The sequence below is a fragment of the Rhipicephalus sanguineus genome, chromosome 2 (assembly GCF_013339695.2).
Source record: "Rhipicephalus sanguineus isolate Rsan-2018 chromosome 2, BIME_Rsan_1.4, whole genome shotgun sequence".
NCBI classification, from domain to species: Eukaryota; Metazoa; Arthropoda; class Arachnida; order Ixodida; family Ixodidae; genus Rhipicephalus; species Rhipicephalus sanguineus.
In genome coordinates this window covers 91,249,918-91,273,429 of record NC_051177.1, presented here as the reverse complement: position 1 = coordinate 91,273,429, position 23,512 = coordinate 91,249,918, and the positions used below count along the sequence as shown (strand labels likewise).

General features: G+C 48.1%; 1 protein-coding gene across 3 annotated transcripts in view; it reads right to left on the bottom strand.

Annotated features, from left to right (window-relative positions):
- The window catches only part of LOC119383368 (sodium-dependent phosphate transporter 1-B), a 94,130-nt gene that overhangs the window by 30,039 nt on the left and 40,579 nt on the right, over window positions 1–23,512 (bottom strand). For 2 of the 3 annotated variants that reach the window (XM_037651462.2, XM_037651467.2), the window contains exons 2-4: window positions 20,922–21,099; window positions 9,247–9,474; window positions 955–1,056 (exon numbers count right to left, since the gene is read on the bottom strand). In XM_037651462.2, the coding sequence (XP_037507390.1) occupies window positions 955–1,056; window positions 9,247–9,448 (304 nt within the window). In that variant the 5' untranslated portion in view covers window positions 9,449–9,474; window positions 20,922–21,099. The remainder of the gene's footprint in view (window positions 1–954; window positions 1,057–9,246; window positions 9,475–20,921; window positions 21,100–23,512) is intronic. The other variant, XM_037651465.2, reaches the window with a different exon arrangement.

The window sequence follows — 23,512 nt, the reverse complement described above, 5'->3', positions numbered from 1 at the left end:
AATAAGAGACAAAAAATGCGTTTAAAGAAAATTACGTTACTGTCGACGCCTAGTTCTTCCACTGTCTTAATATTAATAAACGTTCTGCGAGCTATTATGTGTGTTTAAGCGCAATGCCGTTAAAAGCTGAAGGTCGGGCTAGTTGGTTTTTACTTGAATACATATTACGAGCGAAAATAAAGAAGGGTAATTAATTAGTGCATCTATATTTGCGTGCAGCATCTTTTTTTGTCCCTGTTTTATTTTCGCTGGTAATATGTATTTACGCGCAATACCACGAATGATCGCACCAGCATTAACGTCCACACGTTTCGTATCACGGTAGTGCGGTAAATGTCATACGCGCACGATATAGGCTACGGCCTGACGATTTCGCTATCTATAGCTTCCAATTACGTTTACTCGACTATAGTACATTTCCACAAACTACACTCGTCAGAACCAAGACTACGCGAACTACTGGTTGGTGCAAATGTATTATTGTTCAAGTGCATTTTTGAAGCGCCTAATCCGCACAGATCTGTCGGTAGATAAAAAATCTGAGCTTAGCTGAATCCCCCCCCCCCCCCACTCTTCTTTTTTCCCAGATAGCTAAGCTTTGAAAGGTAATTACAGATGGCGGCTAAACGAACTGCCTTCGGTCGCAAGCATTCGCAGACGTGCGTCCAGAACAGCACATGTATATAATAGCTAGCACTAAAGACATTTTGCCTTGACATTTCCTGAGCTCGTAATTAAGAACAATAGCTGCTCCAAAACCGCGAAGAGCGTTGTACGAAAGAAACAGCCTGCCCAAAGGCGTCAATATACGGCGTATAGGCGTGACATTTTCTCGTAACCAGCTGCCTATTACCTTGAATAATCCCTAGTAGCACAGGTACACGAGCAGCAACAATGGTTTAGCACTGGCGAAACACAAAAGGAAACATGCGTTGCTCCGTAGCAACAACTTACCGCCCAGGGCTGCCAGGTTGCCAAGCATGAGATCCTTCGGCGCCCCTTCGTACATGGACACATCGAGTATGCCCTTGCGAACCGTGTCAGATACTTTGTAACCTGCAACGAAAGAGTAATAGCATTAATTTTATTTATTTGCTTTTAATCACGGTAAGTGCACTTAATTACGCGCCGCTCACATGAGCGCGCACGAAGGCCATGGAGGGCCTTCTCATTGGGTCTGCGCCTGAATTCGGTATTTTAATTTCGCAAGGCTCTCAGCTGAAATGACGACGAAGACCTGTGAAAACCTTCTAAATGAAATGAACAGTTGGCACCGCAATCGGGAAACGTACAAGCGATTGGTTGCTTTTCGTGAAACTGTGACAATGAGCCAAACAACGTTTATACACGAGCCTTGGCAAACGTTCGGCTGTTGTTCCCATGCGCCGCATTGCAATTGCAGTAAAGTATGTTTCAATGAAATCAATGCAGTTTGTGCAAGCTAGGTTTTCTTTTGACGGCTGCTAAAGGCGAGGGAGAGCGCTAACGCGGGACGCGCTGCGCACGCCTATGCCTGCGTCGATCATTTCGAAACTTACAAAATGTAGTTCAAAAAAAAAAAGAAAAAAAAAGAAAACACGTGACGGAAGTTAATACGTCACATAAACGGTTACACTGTCGCCTAGATGTACCAAGTTATAAACGAATGTCAATGGAGAGCTCTAGCTTGTCCGCAATTTCCTTACTGTTTGCGGATTACCGGATGCGTAAACGTGAGCAGTCGGGTGGGTGGCGCCATCTGGTGGTGCCGAGCTCGACCACACAAACACGCACGTAGCCTACGCGATCAGCTCCGGTAGCAGCGCAGTTGCGCGCTGCCGGGGCTGATCGCGGAGGCTACGACAAGGATCTACACTAGAAGTAATCGAGTGTATCGTGTTTGCTTCGCTGCGTATGTGAATTTTCAGCCACGAAAACGTGGCTGTAAGGTTTAGAACAGTAAAGCGTTGGACAAGTTGGTTCTAAATGACTCGCAAAGGAGGGGAGCTGAAGCGGTGCCGATATTTTGCGAATTAGCTTATTACGAAAAATAGCACGTGTACCCTTGCAATGTCCGTATGCCGATTTTGCGTCCGCGCTTTGTCGAAGCAGTTTCGATGACGGTATCAATCAGGAACGACGGACGTTACTACAGCTTTCCTTCGATAAAGCAGTCATCCGTGGATCATTGGCTGGCCTAACAGCCTTGGCACAGATCCGGCTCTGAGCTGACGCTGACCGCGTGAATCTGGACAGGTAACATTACACATGCTGGAAAGCCGTGCAGAATCGTGCAGCTCGTTTCATTTTGACTAACACAATCATTCAGCTAGCGTTACCTAAATCATCTTTAAACGTCACCCCACTAGCTACCGGCGAAAGCATACGCGCAATGGTCTGTTCCATACGATTTTTATTGCATATCAATTATATGGACGCTCTCGACATGTTATTGCCGTCGCCGTCATGTCCCGTATAAGTCCACATCGATAACATTCCCCCGCACGTCGTATGTTCTACTCGCGGGTAGAACATACGACGTGCGACGCGCGAGCGGGGGCGACGAACGAGCCGGCCCATCTCCGTCGCTTGGAGGGCGCATTCGATTACATCAATCAGCGTGCGAGGCCTGCCGTCGAGTGCTGCTCAAGCAGGGAGGAAACGTCCTGTCCGTCTTGAAGGAGCATGTAAGGACGCACGCGGGGGGGGGGGGGGGGGAGGGTCGTTCAACAACAACTGTGAACTTTGGTTTTAAAGGGGTCATGAACCACTTTTCCAAGTAATGATCTAATGGCCTCAGTATCGGAGTGTACTGCCTCCCGAATCGATTGCCGCAAAAATTTCTCGAATCCGTCAAGAATCAGCGGAGTTACGGGGGTTTGGCGCACGCTCCCAGCGCTTTCTCTCTTTTCTCGTGCCGACGAGCGCACTGGAAGCTAGACAGGGAGGGATGGCATGGGGGAAACAAGTTACGCCAGCGCGCGTCATGAAACGCGATCGCTCTCCCGCTGTGATTCGCTTGCGCGAGTGCGGCTACCGTGTACTGAGGAGTGCGGCGCCGGCAAGTGGCGGCACCCCGCGGCAAGAAGCGCATCTGATCCGAACGCCGCTCTCGATTTACGTCGGCTATCGGCCAATAAGCATGCTATGTCTCTTGCGACGTACAGCGGACAGACGCCCCGCCCACCGACGAGAGTGAGAACCGGCCTCTGTTTGAAAAGAGGGTGCCTGGGGAAACGGCAACTTCGCGCTCCGCTTGTGGCCATTACGCGGCGCGCACGACTGTAATATTTGGCAGAGCAGTTCATAGCCGTGTCAGCTTTCCGCAGGATGTGTTTTTTCAATCAGCCCAAGGGGTGCTTCATGACCCCTTTAAAGGGCCAGGAACAACCCTGAGGTCCGAAAATTGTAATGAAAAGAAATATGCGTACTTTTGCTATGTGAACATGCTGCCGCAAGAATTTTGCGAGTGCTTGCTATAATAAAGTTACAGGGGTTAGAACATCCATTTCAGCTGGTTTCAAATTTTCGCGCAGCCTCGCCACTCTTCCCCGCTACAGGGAGGGGAAGGCGTAGCCCGTCGTCGTGACTCCGCCCACATCGGCAACGTGACATTACAATTTGTTGCTATCGCATCCATTGCTCCGCCTTTGCGGTGAAACTGATTTTTTAAAACAGAACTCCAAACTTTGCTCCAGACTGATTTAACCAGCACCCTGTAATCACCAACAAAAAAGCCTCAGTCCCCAACTGCAACGCAGTAACTTATATGCCAAATTATATTTTCCAAGAAGTTATAATGAATGAAATTTCCTGCCTACATCATTAACAAGCATCACTGACTCCATTCAATTTTAAGAAAGTCCTTAAAACGCTGGTTACCTCATTACCGCTTTTGTGTTTTGTTCAATAACAGGTGCATTTTGATGGCACCGTTCAACACCCAGCATTAATATTATTGTTCACCATTTACTTTATTGTATTCTATAAGCAAGTTATTACATTATTAATCATCGTGCGTCAACAATTTTCTACATTTACGAAATGTGCTTTATGCTCATCCCTGTCGTTGTGAACGGCCCTTTCCCTCTGAAATGTACTCTGAACCCTGAGGTCAAACAAACAAAATAAATAAATAAATAAATAAATAAATAAATAAATAAATAAATAAATAAATAAGTGACTGCACCTTAGCTGCAGAAGCAAGGACGGTTGCTCTCAGCTATAAAAAGCTGTACGCATCACTAAAAGAAGGGAAAAGACGGTAACCGAAGTATTTCGTGACTGACGCAACATGACCGGCGTTTTGCGACAACGCGTCGGTCGGGCATGGTTTACAACGCATCTAATTGGGGCAAAAAACCGAGAAGCTCTCACAACTGATAAACCTCCGCGCGCGTTATCTCAACACGACCGTCACATTGTTCAAGACGGCAGACATAAGCTTAGCTGTCTACTCCTTCTCTACAGTCTATAGCCAGCTCCGAAAACAGAAAAAAAAAAAGAAGATGTCGCACGAGTGAGGCCCAGCCTGAAAGCAGCTAGATCAGTGACTGCGTACAATGTACAATGCATGAAGGATAACTGGTCCACATAATAACACTTGAGAAAGACAAAGCGACGCCGTTATCGTACAATGCGCGATGGCGCAGGAACAGTTCACATTACGTAGCACACTTCAGCGCAAGGGCGGGCTAGGACAATCGTTTCGTAATTAACGACAAATAAGCTCTATCTAATTAACGCGCTATAAGTCACTTGCTTGAAGGAGGTCATTAAACAAAAGAAGCAGCAGTAGAGTGGTAAAGAACATTTATTGACGATGGCATTCAGGTTGGTCATTGGGCGTAGCCAGGGGGCAGGGACACACACACACATAGACACTGCAAGCAGTGTATATGTCGTCCTTACTGTAGTATATATAGTTTTATCGGATACTTGGTATGTTAATCCTAATTTACATCATTAGAAGCGTTTCAACTGGGATGTTCTGTTTTTGTTTTTTCGTGCTGTCATGAAAACTGACCGACAATGTGCTTCTGAAAGTCCCGGCTTACGTCCCATTAAACACATCGAATCAAATAGGAAAATAGAAAAAGAAACAGCACACGGAAGAAAGGTCACGCTACAACCTTATCCTGTCTTCTCTCGTTCTTCTTCCTCATTTGCGGCTTGCGCCGCAAATATTTCGTTAAGCTATGCACCAACTCGCCCAACGTTACACTCTGCTATATGCTACCCGTACAGAAATGTATGTAGACAGTCTATAATCTGTAAAAATGGGTTTAGATTGTCTATAGACAGCCTAAATCGATTTTTGTAAGGGTACAACTGTTTGGCGTAGCCGTCGAAGAATGGAAACGGGCCATTGCATTACGGACATCCAAGTACAGGTCAAGTACTCCATCAAAGTTTCTTGCACCCGTGAATCCGTTCGCAAATCGAGGTGAGGTTCAAGCGATGCTCGTGAACTCTGGCGAGAGAGAGAGAGCCAGAGGCAAGTTGTAGCGCTCGAACGCGGACACCTGACGGTCCTCCGCAGCGAGATAAGAGGATTGAGGCAAGCGGCACAGACAGTAGCGCGACGCAAACGAGCGAGAACGCGATAAAGAAACTCGCCAACAAGCGCAATAAACGCGATTGCTCGCAATCAGCGAAAGATTCTGCGGAGACTCAAAACATCTTCTTTGCTCCCACGGGGATGGAGGCGCGCGGGTGAGGCCAACTCGACGGTGGGAAACGCACCGCGGCGCGACGTTAAGTTGAATGGAAGAGTACTGCATTCGTGCCCACACAATTCCACAGGGAAGCCTCATAGTTTCCAGACTTGATACCACTCGCCATAAACCAAGTGGGATTGTGTTATCGTCAAGTTTCACCTCTCTCGAATGGTTCTTATGCGCCAAGCATACGAGTGCCCACGAGGGGGACGCCCCCCCCCCCCCCCCCGAATCATCTGAGGGGGGTGCCAAGTAGGTCCCGTACGTCTACTCAGACGGACCTGCCCCGTCATTGTTCGCAAGGTTATGTACGGCCATGCATGTTTTTGACGATAATGACGGTCAAGGACCACTAAATGCTGCATTCCAAGAACTGTTTACTTCCAATATCTGCCCCCGGAAAGTCGCGGACCAAAGACATGCCTTTGTGTGAAACACTTCATCGCTTCATTTTCATTTTTGCATCCACTGCGAAGCTTGTTTGCTTTCATACTCGACCAACGTACGTGTGTGTGTGTGTGGGGGGGGGGCTGCGATGCGACTTTGCCCCCCTAATGGGGAACCCTGCGCACGCCTATGGCGCCAAGGCTACATGCGCATATGTCGCGAGCAAGGAGGTGTGCGAATAGTAATATCCGAAACCACGCCGAAACCACGTTGCGGATTACGAGTTATACGGAGGACGTTGCATGTAGAAGACTGCCGATTGATGATGACTGTCTGGCGTCGCTTAAATTAAGTTCTCGGGTTTTGCTCACCATAACCACGATACGGTAATGATCGGAGCACGCCGTAGAGGGAACTCTGGATTAATTATGACTACACCCGCGGTTATTAATCGTGCACTTAAATCTATGTACAGGCTTTTTTTTTGCATTTCGTAAAAAAAAAAAAAAGCTACCAGTATAATTTTTAAAATTTCCATTCCGTTGCCGCACCTTAGCGTTCCTCAGTTTGACTGCTTGACGGACCGATTGACCATTTCATTGATTCAATGGTTGATTGATTTATCGATCGATTGGCCGACAAATGCTCAACAACAGTTTGGCTGTGAGAGTCGCCGTAGCAAATGGCTCCAGGTAAACTTGAAGCACTTTTTTTTTTTTTTTGACGTGCATGAGCGTTCTTACACTTGCAGCGTCGGACTTCGAGGCCGGGAATCGAAAACGCGACGTCGTGCTCAGCTGCAGAATTACGCAGTATAGCCACTGCGGCAGTGGGTTTCACTTAATTTACCCGCTTCCCCACATCTTAATTTTACCGCACCTTTCATTTTGCACTCGAACTAAAAGTTTGAGCCATGAGTAAATTGAGCGCAGCGAAGTATCTGCCTTGCCAGTCTAAACCCGGCAGAACAGGGTTTTCTACAAGATTCTATTTTCGTGTCTTCATTTTTTTTTTGGTGGTGGGGGGGGGGGGGGGGGGGCAGGAGGGGTGAAGGGGGACGTGGTTTTCATGTCAAAAAATGTAGGGCGGGGAGGGGGGGGGTTAAATTCCTGCGACCTTGAATCGATCGCGTGGCCTTGTCACTCAACAAACGCACACAGCGGACGGCCGTTGGGAACGACGTGTCCCAGCAACAGCCGCGCCCCGGATAAACGTAGTTCAAGACGAAGAAAGCGTTGTTTTAGCCGGTGATTCATTTTTGATAGTTCAGTAGCGTCCTTGATACTGCGCAAGGGGGTCGCGTACAGCGGAGGACTCGTGTCACCTAGGCAACCAAAGCCGGAGGGAGGTCGGCGGCCAGTCTCGCGTGTCGTCAGAAATTTAGGCCGAAGGTGAACCCTTTAAAGAGGACGATTTATTTTCACGGTATAGGAAAAGGCGAACAGCGCGGCAGCGTTCGCGTCTCATAGTTAGAAAAGGGTTGCTGCGGGCTCGCTGCGAGCCAGGAGCAACATTAGGAAACATGCATGCATGCATGCATGCATGCATGCATAAATAAATAAATAAATAAATAAATAAATAAATAAATAAATAAATAAATAAATAAATAAATAAATAAAACAGCGGAGACACCTTCGAATCAACGAGTCCAATCCACAGCCGCGCGTAGCAGTAAACAAGACACGAATTTGAAGTGGTTCCGACTGTCCGCGCCTCCGTGCGCCACGCGCTCTCTTAAGTTACGTACGTTCAATCTAAATCTCACTTGTCTAGAACTGCCGACCGCAGCTGCTACCTCACGTTAGCTACAAGCTTCCGTTCGTGCTTGAATTATAGCACAACGACCTAGCATGCGGCATGACTATGTTTGGTGTAGTTACGGCGTCGGTCTCTGCGTATTTTTACAAAAAAAAAAGAAAAAAGAAAACGCCAGGCCTGCGCTGCAAGCGCAGCACAGTCACAGCGAAAGCTGTGACTGTGCTGGAAGCTGGAAGAGCGGCGTTTCTAGAGCCCGTTGTAAACTCTCTTGGGGCTATTAATACAAGTACACTAGCAAGGTACCCGCTACGCCATAAATCACAATTTTTGTGAAGTTGGGAAGCACCTACTACGCCATTATTCGTCATTCCGCGGAGAAGCGAGGTACCAGCTACACGTCTGTAAGGCATTATGTGCACTTTGTTGACGCGACAACTGATGACGACGAAGAATATAGCTCAGCCCTTTGTAATGGGTTGCAAGCTTTAAACGGCCCACCAGTTACGTAATTCGCATTGGGTGACGCCCGGTCGCTATTTCACTCTCCCGCCATGCTGTATAACATACGTTGTCGTGAGAAAGAGAGAGAGAGATGGGGGGGAAAGAACTTTATTTATACCCTGAGGGAATGGATCATGGGCTTATGGGCTTCCTTGGCAACCAATACAAGCGCACTTGCGAGGAACCCACTACGCTATAAATCATCGTACTTTTTGTGAAGTAGGGAAGCAGCCACTATGCCATTTTTTGTCATTCTACCGAGAGCCGTGGTACCCACTAAACACATGTAAGGCATTATGCGCACTTTGTTGATGCTGTGCCTGATGATGAATAATTATGGCAGAGCCCTTTGTAATGGGTTGGAAGCATTGAGCAACCTACTCGTTGCGCAATTCGCATTGTGTGACGCCTGGTTACAGAATTCGCGTTGTGTGAAGTCTGGTTCTTATTTTACTCTTCTACCACGCTATATTACATATAGGAATGCGGTACGTTCCCGACATGAAGCCTGTATAGTGTCTTTTTTGCAAAGCAGCATCAAGCACCGGCATGGCTCTGAGGTAGAATACTGGGCTCCCACGCATCGATATTTCGCGCGATAGTGGTGACGGACACCGGCGGCGGACAACTACGGCGCCAAAAACGGCCGCTGAAACGACCTCATAACAGCTTTCGCTGTAAAAGAACGGCGGCTGAAGCGGCTGACTGGCCGCACTAGACAAGTGTGATTCAGACTACACCGGACCGGCATGGAATGCATTCGTACAAGGGCGACGCACGCATGGTACTCTGGAGATGCGGGTATCTAATAAAAAAACGCTGGGATGCGCGCGCTGTGGGCTAGTTTTAGAGAATTATCGACGCGAGCGTTAACAAGATGGGCAAAGCAAACAGCACTCGCCTATGAGGATGGCGCCGAGGATCTCGAAGATGGTGGCCAGGATACAGGCCTGTCGCAGCGTGAGCACCTTGGCGCCTACTGAGGTGCCGAACGAGTTGGCAACATCGTTGGCGCCCACTCCGAAGGCCAGGAAGAAGGCGAGGATGAAGCCAACCACCAGGATCCACAGCAGGTTGCCCGTCGACGCGTCCAAGGGAATCATCTTTCACTCGACAAGAGATTCACCACCTGCGAGGATACACGGGAACGTAAGACCAACGAAACATTCGGCGGAATTCTCGAAATGACAGCGAAACCCTGCAATAAGTAGTAATGACCGAGTAACACACGCAAATAATGCGGACCTCAATCATGTCGCTGGACGCAACACATTCGCTCGCTATTTTCATTGCACCAACGTTGCTACCACACCCTAAGAAAAAAAGGTCATTTGACTTCTTTATTTCTGCACGTACGACTCTCACATGTGTAACTCTTTTTAAAAAAGAAAAAAAAAAAAACAAAAACACGCCAACTCTCTCTTGAAAAGCCGTGTGGCCCACGACGGTTCTTTTCTTTTTCTCATAAACAGACGCGACACATCTCCTTCGACTTATCAACCCCCCCAAGTCCGGTTTACACTGTCTGACGAACTGTCATGACCAAGCTCCGTTTTCACAAAGTAGGCCGCGCAATCAGGCCCAAAAGGCAAGCCTGCCTGCACAACAAATGACGAAAAATAAAGCTAGATAAAAGGTTAAGTGATGGGCACCACTCACACAGTCAGTACGCGTACACGCGAACGTCTAGGCGACGAAGACGGAGATAGCCCGCCGCTGTCTGCGCACCACCTTCCTCGACGCGTCAACACACGCACACGACTGATGCCACGGCTGTATATACGTGTGGCCAGGGAGGTGAGATAACCACCGCGGCGGCAGTAAAACAACCCCTTGTATACATACTGTTGTTAAACGACCGGCACGCGACACCCGCGCGGGAGCAATTAACACCGCAATTGAGCCTCACAGGAGACGACCAGCGAAGTGCACGATAACCGAACGTCCGCACGAGAGTAGCGCGGCGGGAAGCACGACGGAATGATACGATGAAAAAAAAACAAAAAAACATCATACATACGCATGTGTAAGAAAGGTGGCGAAAAAAGCAGAATTATTACGACGAAGGCGGAACTGTTGGCGCACTCCATGCATAGCTGCAGCAAACTTCATCGCCCGCGAGTACAGCTCTTCACGTTGCAAGTGCAAACCCCACATACACCAAGGATCTGGAATTATTTGCCAGAAGATGCTGAGCGCACCACTCCACAGCATCGCATGTATGTCAAGGTCGTTATGTATCCAAGACATCTTTGTCCGACGAATAGCTACACCGCTCATATGACATACCTCTAGTATATATATGGACATGTAAATGACTACATAAATAACGTCATTATATGGATATGTTCCGGGCAGTCTACGATGAGTGTTTTTGTTTTTAATGAATACTGTCGCAATGCTGAACTGTCGAGTTACACCCCGTTTCCCGATCGCATCAAGCATTCGATGGTGCATCGTGCCCGTTTCGTGACCCCACAATCTAAAACGTCACTGGCACACAGATGCTGTGGACTTGCTCAAAGGCGCGATTTTGTGCGCGTTCTTAAAACGGACGGAGGTGGTCCGATCTATCCAGCCACACGAGACTGGTCTACTATACCGTATACCTTGATCGTTGGGCACACAGACCATTTCATCGTTCGCTGCTAGGCCTTCTGCACGAATCAAATTTGTTCGTGCATTTTGACATTACTTTTACTACGCTTAAGAGCAAGGTTTCCAAATTAAAGAAAAGGTTACCCGTTCGATATAAGACGACATGGGCAGGAAAGACGGTGAATTTGTGAGCGACTCAGCGTCTAGAATAGCTACATCACCGTCATGGTTTTGCTATATGCAGTGATGCTACCGAGTACTTCTGATATGGAGCAATTTTTGGAGTAGCAAAATTTTCATTTTGTAGCACTTTGGAGCAGCAAAACTTTCCATTATGGAGCACTTTGGAGCAGGTAATTATCTGCATCTGGGAGCACCCTGGAGCAGGTAATTTCACATTGTGGAGTACATTGGAGAAGCAAGTTGCATTTACATTCAGACATCAGAATAATTATTGTAGGGTTTTATGAAGTCTTGGATACATATCTCGATTAGTTGCAAATTACCGGGAAAAAATTACCACGACAGCTCCACACTAGTGGTGCAAGGAATGAGGACTGTGGGTACCAGGGTTCGAATCCCGCGTCACCAAAAAAAATTTATTTTATTCACTTATTTTGCTCCTCCTCCTCTCCACTTCTTTCTCTTCCTACAACGCGTTGCTAGGCGACGCACGGTGACGTCATCGCTGGGCGATGAAAGGCGCAGTTTCTAGGAACGCCGCCGGTATACTATAGCTCAAGCTGGGCCTTCCGACAGTAAGCCTTCCAATGCCAAGGCCGGCAGCCATCAACGGGCCCGCTACTGACAGCTGCGCATATTAAGACGAAATAGCGGCTGCTCCGACCAGGAGACAAGCCTTTATTAATGAGAGCACATTTAAAAAAAAAGCAAGCGAAAGATTCATATATGGACCCTCCCAATCACGGTGTCGAAAGAAACAGGACGTTTTCTTTTCTTTTTTTTTTTACGGTAAGCGCGATACATACTTGGACGTGCTGGTGGAAGTTTTTTTTTTTTTTTCCTGGGGTTTAACGTCCCAAAACCACGATATGATTATGAGAGACGCCGTAGTGGAGGGCTCCGGAAATTTCGACCACCTGGGGTTCTTTAACGTGCACCTAAATCTAAGTACACGGGCCTCACACATTTTCGCCTCCATCGAAAATGCAGCCGCCGCGGCCGGGATTCGATCCCGCGACCTTCGGGTCAGCAGTCGAGCGCCATAACCACTAGACCACCGTGGCGGGGTCTAGTTAACTACGAAAAACCTCTTCTAAATGGAGATTCATGGATAAAGTATTTCAGAAGTGTCGGCGTGTTCCCACCGTTCGCGTTGCTCTTCTATGGACGCAAAATTCCATTTTGTTATCGGTTTCCCCGATTTCGTTCCGAAATGTCCAGAAACAGAAGTGACAGCCATTTTAGCGGCACTCGTGTAGTTATTACTGAACATTGCCTTAATTACATGCCGTGCGCCGCTTTCTGGAACCAGACGACGTCAGCCGATGATTCGCCGCCCCACTTGATCGTCACCAGTTGGCGTAGAAGTCACGAGGCTCTTCGGAGAGCGCGTTTTGCGGTCGAGCCGACTTGCGTATCAGAATCTGTATCGGCACCGTGCATGGCGTCATGGCTTAATCAGGACGCACGTGTAAGCACTGTTTCGTTTGCGGAAAAATCTTTGGTCCGTGGCTATAACTTCGGTGGCCTCAAGAGCATGCTTCAGATATTTTAACGAGCCGGCAGAGCGATTGCGGGTGATAGACACAGTCAAATTCGAAACTCTGGCGCTGTATGGCGCAACTTAAGCCGATTTCATCAGCATGGCGCAGTAAATCCAATTTGGCGCGCTTTGGCGCATTTGGCGCAGGAGTAGAATCGCTGTATAATATGACAAAGGAACAGTTCTCCAAATTGCGCATGCGCGGATTAGTTGCCAGCAGAACTGGAGCAATAAGCGTCCTTGTCTAAGCGGGAAGCGCACTGGTGACCCTCAGACAGTGTTTACCGTTCACGCTGTATACAACGGGAACCAGCACACAACCAGTGCGTAATTGCTGCCATGACACCTAACCTCTAAAACCACGCGCGTCGTGCGATGGTGGCCAAGGTTTCTACTGTTATTCATAGATAAGCAGCACGCTCTGTCTCCACAGGAAAGCCTGCAGATAAGACAAACTTATGGCACGTAAGAAAAGCCAGCGCGTGCTCACGGTGAAAATGGCCAGAAGCCCAATTATTCAGATACTTAAATGCATTTTAAGTAAACATAGCAAAAAAGAAAGAAGAAGAAGAAACGCAGAAGAGGACGAACGTTGTTCCTTATTGTGCCTGAGTCAAAATTTATTGCGGTAAGTTATTGTGGTCAATATTAGTTAACTACGGGTAATACAACGAAACAAGACTGTATAGCGTAAGGGAGATATGGCTCCCCACAGGAAACGAATATTACTTAGTCCACTAAACTGGTATGGCAGAATATTTCGCCGACGTCACTGTGCTACATAAATGTCGAAACTGTATAGTTTTTCAACTAAGTAAAATTAGTTGTTGGGCTCGGATAATTACGCCATATGGCATACATATCCACGCCACATTACCGCTGTTATCGCCAACGGCAATTCAGCTCTTATGAATAACAATTTTCAAAGTGTCAACTGCACGGCACTGTTGTGACGTGTTCCGAGTGCGGTCAGGATTTAGAATCAACCTCACGAAAAAAAAAATAACGAAAGCAGAGATAACGGACAAAAACGATCAGCCGCAGACTCTCGGTGACAGAAACAAGCTTCGTATTATATTTGGAACATGCGCACAAAAGCAGTTCACACACACACACACAAAATTATGCCAGGCTGCAGTCATTGCAGTAGTTTGCGTGCCTTGAGAGAAGGACTAAATTATCGGGGCGCATCAAAAGTACAAAGCCACATTGCGTTTTTTTTTTCTGTTCTCGTCCTCATAAACGTCGCAACTGCGTTAGAACACTGGCACGGCGCAGCTTTAACAGCATGCGCAGGTAGGTACATGTGCGTCTCGGCCGCTGCTCGCGTGCCCCGACTCCGTCAGCTATAAAAACAATTCCCTATGTCGCAGTCGACGCGTGGTCGCGTTGAGTCACTGCAAACAGCACGCACATAGAGGCACGCTGCTATGTGGGTGTGTTCCAATTCTAGCCAGCAATGAGGACAGTTATATACGCTGACAGCTGAGACTGCTTTGCGCGCAAGTAACGAAAGACACCCGGGAGACAGACGCCTCCTAACTTGATCGACGGCATTTGAAACCGACCAAGGATGAAAGCTAGGAAAAAGCATATAACTGCAACCCGGCCTTGTTTTCCGACTGAAAAGCACCACGTGGACCCCGTTAAGCGCACAGTAAGTGTGGCTATATAAGTTTTCGTGCGCGCAGACTATTACTATACCGCAACAACAGTTCTGATCAGCTGCCGTCTTGTTTGTTCGGGCACCAAGGTAAAGCAAGTTAGGTTAGCCTATCTGTTTTACATGCAAGAACCACGATCTGATTACGAGGCACACCGCGAACAGTAGTGCCCTCCAGAACACACACACACACACACACACACACACACACACACACACACACACACACACACACACACACACACACACACACACACACACACACACACACACACACACACGCACACACACACACTGAAGCGAGGACTTACTGGCATACGAAGCAAGATCGCGCCGCGTTTAACTTTCACCTCGCGAGGTTTCTTAAAACATACGGCAAACGAGCGTTCTTAATAGCATTCCGTTCCACTTGGCACATACAGCCGCGATATCGAACTCACAACCATATGCCCAACACTTTTTTTGCATGTCTCGTTGTTGATTAAAGAGCAGGTTTCTGACGACAATGACAACTGAAGACCCCGGCCTGATGTTTGCATTCCAAGAACTGTTTGCTTCGAACCTTCGCCCCCGGGACGTCGGGGACCAAAGGCAGGCCGTTTGCGATATGCGTGTTATCGCTTTATTTTCGTTTGTGCATCCATTGCGAATGATTTCTTTCAGACTCGACTAATTCGGGGAGTGGGGGGGGGGGGGATAGGCGATACTTTGCTCCCACTAATGGAACACCCTAGGCCCGCCTACGCCCACGACATAGTGACAACGCAAACGCCACATTTACTGAGCTTAGCGCAGCGGGTACGTGTTTTCGATGCAGCACTACAGTATTATAGAGGCCGTCTCATTCACACGCTTTTTTTTTTTTTTTCAGGGGTGGAACGAGGCTTAAACGGGTGTTAGTGGCCGCGGCTTAGAAGCCCAGTTAGCCATCGCTACAGTGGTAATCACCGAAACACAGCCACACAAGGCTACCCTGCGTTCGCCATCGTTTTGCGCGCTCGGCTTATAACCAGCTGTCGCCACCACCGGGAACGAGGTCACACAAGCAGGCTCCTAGAAATAGCTCGCGAGCGTCGATCAGACGGAAAGCATGCGCGACGTCCGATCACGCAGCTTCGACGATTAGTGTGTACTTGCCAGCGACAAGAAGGAGAGAGTTGCATTGGCGAGAAGGGCGGGAAGCCCTGCTGCAGTCTGTGTACACGCCTCTTGAATGATGTTGCTATTTGAGCTTGTTGATCATTCGTATCACAGCAGTAAGCACAGCGCGATGCGGACACGGAGGAACGAAGGAAAAGCTGTACACTCTTTCGCGAAACGTTTCGAACCCATAACCTTAAGGTGCCTATAAAATTCATCCTTTTATTTCTGAGTTATTTCTTTTAATTTTCTTTTATATGGTGCTTAATAACGTTGCCGGCTGATCAACCACTGTCGACGATTATGCATGCGATTGTAACCTTACCGCCTTCACGCTAAACGTGATTTCTCGGTCGTTGAGAAAGATAAAGCGTATAATATGTATGAAATGGATAATTGACAACCACCCGTTCGTAGCACGAAGCCAGAAGGAAATCCACACGAATTTCTCAAAAAAGGAAAGCTTCATTGTCGAAGAAAAAAAAATTCGTCCTGGTCCGGTTATCGAACCCGGTACCAACAGAGAAGTTAATCTTTCTGAGAAATCGGTAGGGATTTCTTTGAGGCTTCGTGCTACGAACGGGTGGTTGTCAGTTATCCATTTCATAACCTTTCCACCACCGCGCAATATTTAGTAGTAAGAAGAATTTCTAAAGCCACGGCATAATCATTAGACAAATCCACGGACAAGTGAACTTCTGAATAAGAACTTCTCAAACAAACCATCCCACGTATACATGGTACATCTCGCAGCGCCAGAGTTCTAAGAACTAACTTTATTATTACTGTTTGCAAGTTTAGCGCCCTTAGTAACAGCAGCCGGTCGATTGTTTTTCTTTTTTTCGCGTTCTAAACGAAGGCAGGACCCATTTTACCGTCACGCGGTAGATTCACAAGGTCGCACAGTTATATGAGCACGGTGTCGCCGCCTTTATTGAAGCCTCCGTCGCAATAAAGCTGCGACGCCGTGGTCGCCACTGTATACCGGAGAAATTGGTTTAGAGATTGTTGTGCCCGAGAGAAAGAATAAAGGCAGGTAGAGAGATTAAAACTGTCCTATTCTGAATTTGTTCTTGTTTTTAAATATTTAAATCTGCAGCCTGCCGTCTGCAGGTGCAGCAATATACGAGCACGTGCGCGCCTGCGACGTTCACAATCGGCGCAGCGATCGAAACACTGCAGCTCCCGTTCAAAACAAGATTTGAACCGCGTTCGCTCATAATGCGCTCAACTGGACCGGCGTGCGCGTTTACGTAAGGGGAAACTGTTACATAAGCCGCAGCGCGATAAAAAAAAAGAAAGCTGGCCTCATTTCCCTATGGGTTCGTCTTTGCTGTAGCTGTGAGAACTTGAAAGGCTTGCCTGAAAATTTTTCCTTTCGGAAATTTCTACAAGCTGCTCGATAATCGGTTAGTATTATTGCTTTAATAAGGAAAAAAAAATTCGCACGGTCCCGTTTGCATTGAAGTAAGACGACTCGAAGGACAAAGCCGTCTTCTTTTGCTTCCCGCTCGATTGTACTGATCAAGCGACGATGCGATGACGTCATATGGCGTTACGATGACATCACACATTTCTGCAGTCTGCGACGTCATAATAACGTCACAACACGGCGTCGTTACTGACGTATACAGGTCACGTGGGTTTTTGTACTGCTTCATTCGCCTACCGCGTTTCGCTCATGAGGCCAGTCAACGAGACACCTGAGGCTTTCGCCTTACAAAAAAAAAGGGGGGGGGGGAGGCAACGAGCTACGTTGCGAAGATCGCGTTGGCACGCTGCGAAGGCGAGAATGAAGACGTATAAGCTCTGACTGAATGAGTCACTGAGTAACCGACGCTTCGACAGACATCGAGATCCATCGACATGCACGAACACCGATAGAAGCGTACCATATGCAGCAGATCACAACCTTGCGAGGTCAGCTGTCATGAAATTTAACAGACAGAATACGCTTATTCTATGCGCCTCATTCTGGTACGTGCATGAGCGTAATAATAATAATAATAATAATTACGCTCATAATAATAATAATAATAATAATAATAATAATAATAATAATAATAATAATAATAATAATAATAATAATAATAATAATTATTATTATTATTATTATTATTATTATTATTATTATTAATTGTTGTTAGGGTTCTTTAACGTGCATCTGATAAGTACACAGACCTCAAGCATTTCCGCCTCCATCGGAAATGCGGCCGCCGTGATTCGATCCCGCGACCTTCGGGTCAGCAGTCGAGCACCATAACCGTTAGACCGCCGTGGCTGGTGTGTATGAGCGTCAGCAAACTTTACCGCGAGTGTCAGCGCCGATACGCAACGCCCGGCAAGCGCCTTCCAGTAACTTCCCGAGCAACAATGTTTTGAAAAGTGAGGGAAATACGCCGATCTACTAAAAATGATTGATCTGTCATTCGATTGAAGAAGTGATTGACTAAATGATCGATCGATTTATCGATTAGGTTTAACGCGTAAACACATTCGAAGAATTACCGGTCTAATCAACAATGTTTTGAGCAGTGACAGCAAGAAACTAAGCCATTAAGTTTATTACGCAATCAATCAAAAGATTAGTCGACTGACTGATCAATTGATTAGTTGATTCAGCTTAAGGTAGCAGTCCGTGAGGGGAGGACTCTAGAATGCGTTTGACCCCTGCACGATTTATGCGCGCACAATATGAAGTAGCAGGTGACCTCGAATTGGCGTACACGACAGGTAAACGAACCTGCGCGAATACACGTGGTCATCTCACGAACGACTCGGCGACCACGGCGCGTGTTTAATATCAAACCGGATATTACGCAGCGGTATTCCGCGCAAGAGCTCAGTCAGGCTGGCAGAGACAACTATAGAACAATGCTCCCCTAACCGAAGACACGTCAATATAACGCAAGTATGATAATCAGCAGACCTCGATGTAGGTCAAAAGCCTATCGCCGCAGACCAAAATGACGTCCTTATAACCGACCGGGTTACAGCAATTAAATCTCGAGAGGGTTCGCGTGCGCGCTTAACAATGTCCACACAACGGTGCTATCGTCTCGCGCAATTGACAAGTCACGTTACACGCAAGAGTTACAAAAAAAAAAGTCACAGTTTCGCCGCAACGGCGAAGCAATGAATGCGATAGCAACAAATTGGAATGTAACGCGAAGAACGGAAAACAACTCGAAATCGCCAGCGCGTCGCTCTAGCTTAAAGGACGCACGAAAAGAACGCACACAGGACGAGCGCGAACTGTCATGCGTCACAGCTCGATACTTGAAGCGCACTGTTGAAACATAAAGCAGGACGCACGAAACGAACAAGTATACACAGGTCGAGCGCGAACTAAACGTCGCAGTTGTTACTTATTTCTGTTTGAACAGCGCACTCCTTTCGCAAACGCGACCGCTGCAGCGAGCGAAGAGCGACGCTCTGTGACTTCAGCGCGGACATCGCGAGGAAAGCACAAACGTACAACACCCCGCTCTACGCACGAAAGCGACCACGCCCTGTAGGGCAAAGAGTATCGGCGTTCGCAGGAGCGGGGCGGCGACCTTTAAAGCCCAGCGCGCTCCTCGCGCCATCTCGTTGGTAATGAAGAAACGCTTATAAGCGCCTGCCGTCTCTGAGTCAGGCCAGTGGTGAAGGGTGTGTATATAACGCTCGCCGTTAGCTACGTGGACAATCTGCGTTTCGTGGCGTAGTGGCTAGCGCCATGCGCTGCCGAGCGAGAGGTCCCTGGTCCGTGTGTGTGTGTATTATATATATATATATATATATATATATATATATATATATATATATATATATATATATATTATATATATATATATATATATATATATATATATATATATATATTGTAATGACGAGACAAATAGACACAACGCCTGTTCGCTAGGCCGGCCGTTCTATTCTGAACCTCGTTCTTCTCTTCCTCGTCCCAGCCGATCTCGCGCCCGTGCCCGAGCTCCGCTGTCTTCTTTACACTCGGCCACGCTGCGAAATTGTATGGCGAGCTGCAGAAATGGTTTCGGGTGGACGACATTGGCTGTGCAGCGCTGGTAATCGCAGGCCCACGGGCCGTAGACGCATTCAGAGGTCCTCAGTGAAAACATTCAGAGGTCCTGGGCCCTGAACCATCATAGGGACGCCGGCTTATAGAGACACTGATGCTTCTGGCGGGCGGCATTGGCTGCCTCGCAAAGGCCGCTCACGGCCACGCTGTGACACTGCATGGAGAGCTGTCGAGACTGACTCTGGCGGGCGGCATTGACTGTGCCGCGACGGTCGGTCTTGTGTACGCTGCGACTTGTCGTGCCAAAATGTCGCACATTCTGCGGGGCGACACTCGCTGTGTCTGGGTAGTCTTTGAAGGCCTCTGTCGGGCTGCGGCCTAACGTGGTGAGTGGCAGAAGAGGACACTAGCAGCTGGCACTTTTTCTGCAACCTGGGGACAAGCTTCCGCACTGCCGCGTCATCAGTGCCCACTACTTTAGCGCTATATGCATGTGGATGCTGGCTCTGCCACAAGACTTGACGTTCTTTGGTCGGAGAGTGACACTTGGATATAAGCGGCATGTCACCGAAGCCTGCAGCCGGGTTGGTCTCTCCGGCCTCCATCAGTGAGATATCGTTGAACGAGACGGCAACGTCTCTACAAGCGCTTTCCGGTGCGCGCTTGTGATATACTGGTAGCGTCGACTGCGGAGTCATGGAGGTGGCGACATCGTTGCGGAAGCCACCAGTCAAGCCATCTGCGCACACGGGCTGGAGTGGAAGATCGCTTGCACCAGCCGTTCGGTTCTTGCTACGAGCAAGGTGACCATCTGTGCATTTGGCCAATGACTGCACTGATCTTCGCATGTGTAGCTCCGGCGGGTCAGAGAGCACATTAACACTGTTTCCTGGCATGGACTCCGGCTTCTGAACGGGTAGCGTGTTGACTGTTAGAGGTGTCGGCGTTTCCACGCGCCAAGGTAGTGATGAGCTTCCGGCCTGCGTCATCGACTTCTGTGGCGTGGAGGCGATCTTGGTTTCGGGCAAGGAAGGTCGTGAAGTGGGTCGCGACGCGGAGTTTGAGCCCTCGGCCGCGAAACCCACCGTGCCCGAGCTCCGCTGTCTTCTTTACAATATACATACATACATACATACATACATACATACATACATACATACATACATACATACATACATACATACATACATACATACACACACACACACACACGGTGCATGACGGCGGCGGCGGTGACGGGGACGGACAAAAACCAGCCGAGACTGTCCATATAATTGCTATCGCAATAAAAATAAAATAAAAATAAGGGCGCCGCGGGAAGGTTATCTTTCTCGAGCGTGCGTTAGAGCGCGACACGCTCCTAATAACTCGGCTGACCTGTCCTCCGACAATGACAGATTAAACGAAATCGCGTGTAATATCACTCACCCGTGTCAAGGCTGGGTCGCACGCGACCCGTCGCACGATTGGAAGGCGCGCGCCTGCGCAGCCGCTGCCTTCTTCACGGAGAACAATTAACCGTCTTGCCACGATATGGCAGCAGCCACAGCACGGAGGAAGGTGGAGGAAGAGACAGCCCGCGCCAGCGATACAGTAGCGAGGAAACCTGCGGGACAAACGGAGCAACTGAAACACAATCGCGTTTTCCTATCAGCACGGATAACGACTCGAGATATGAGCGCTGTATAGCGCACCGTCTTTTATAATGCAGCCACTAATCTTACCGGCCGAATCCCGTTCCGTTCGATGAGGCTGGCAAATTGGGCTTGTTGATATAACATGATAATTGAGCATAGTATTAGTAGGTAGTAGATAATTGGCATGTAGCAGATGATCGGTACAGCATGAGTTTTCATTAAGTAACTAGGATAAATGCGCTTGCACGAGGTGAATGATACTGTGTTGTCACGACAGTGATGTACGCGCGTAGTTTACAGTTCATGGTTGTGAGGGCTATGCACACGTAACGCATGACGTCGTGAGAGTACATATACAAGCGGGATCAGCGAGTAATAAAACAGTTGTTGAAAGTTAGCGCTGTGTTGTGTCGAATGTGTCTTTCTTGTCCTTAGCCTGCGTTACCATCAATTATCTTTTCAGTTCCCTTTCCCAGCACGCTCGATCGAGTGGCTGGCTCTTTTGATAACGCATACAAAAAAAAGAGGTTTAAAAGGACACTAAAGTGAAACAACGAATCGGTTTAGATTGATAAACAGTGTTCTGAAAACACTAATGTCGTTAATTTCACCATGATATGTCTATTGATAGAGGAAAAAATGAAGGTCAAAGTTTCATTTTTAAATTTCGTGCCGAAATATCCGCGCGTGACGTCACGGGTTTCAAAGTGTACTTTTCGTAATCTGGCGACATTAGCTCAACGAAGTTTCCTGAAACTTGGTATGCTAAGTGTATGGCCACCTCGGAGGTGAAGGCACTTCATTTTTACCGATTAGCAACAACGTAGGCCCTAGTGCACTCCGTCAAAACCTACGACGTCATGGCGAGATTGGTGCGGCAATTTCAAGGTGGCGTCGGCGCCCGTATTCTTTTTTCCGTCGTTTTCTCGCTTACCAAGCGTCCTCTCGCGGCAAGCGCGGTGATTTCGGTATAGTGAAAGAGTAATTTTCTAATACAAGAAAAATAGGTTTTCTCTTTAGCGTCCCTTTTAAGCAGTGCGACTTTCTGAGCCAGTTGGTACTACACGATGACAAAGTGAAGGGTTCCAGCACGTTACGACGCCAGCACAAGATGATAAACGCAGAGAAAAACCTGTCTTGCGCGTTTCTCTACTTGTGTTCGCGTCACAACATGGTGGAACCCTTCAATTTTAACAAAACAAAAAAAACGGAGTTGGAACTGGAACTGAATCGTTACGCTCGAACCGAAAAACAACAAGACGAAAGTTATTTAGTAGAATCGCGCGCTTAATTGAGGAGCGTAAAGGTCCGTTTCCTTAGCTCACCATGCATGAAATGAGAGCGAGTGATACAAGTGGTCGATTCGAATCGCGCTACCGAGACTACTCCATTGCATATCCCGAAGAATGCATTATGCGCGCATAAAGTCAATCCCATGGCGGCATCGACACGCGACGCAAACACCGCTACACTTCACCACACCAAGAAGGTCGCCATGTACTCTACGGTCCACCGTTAAAGAGAACACGCGAATGAGCACCTTTCATACTGCTGGCCATGTAAATGCAAGCGGATGCGGAAACATTATTCGTCCACGACACTAGTCTGTCAAAAAACAAAAAGTCAGAACTGTCAACCACCAGTAAGTAACCTGACGCGAATCTAAGTCACTATGCTTTTGTGAGAGAGCGAAATCCAGACATGCCCTGCACACATTGTTCCCTTTAAGAGTGGACCCGTCTGTACAAAGATGAAGCGACACACACTACGGAATAAAATGTATATAGACTGCAAGTTACCAGGCGATGGGCCGCGGTCGTAAATATGCACCGGCGCGGAGCCGTCACTGAACACACATCCGCATCCCGTCGTTCGTTCGTCCGTCCCCTCAACGTGAATGGATGCGGCGAGTCTTCGCGAAAGATAAGGATAAGCGGCGGGCGCTGATAAAGGCGTGCACCGAAAGCTTATGATGACAGCGCCAACTCGGCGTCGTCCCCCTCCCTCTCCCTCATGTCTAACGTCGTCATGACGGCGCGACAGCTGTGGCCACGGTGGGCGCGACGTCCGTCTCCTCCGCATGGCGACACTCCTCCGCACGAACACTCGCGGTCGTGCCCGCCGTCTTCGATACGCACGTCTCCGAAGAAGTCAAGCGATAAACACTTTGTTTGCAGGGAAAAACGAGCCGCGCGTCTAGTATATAGATTACGGCGGAGGGAAGGGAAGTCTTCGAAGCGAAATGATGACGTCAAACGAGAGCGATTTCTGACACACACAACGGCGGTGAGAGGACGTGTCCTTTCCTGCCTGCGCGTGTTGCGCCCACACGGGGATCACGCCTCCAGAACGTGGCATAAATAGACGATCTTATCGTCGTCG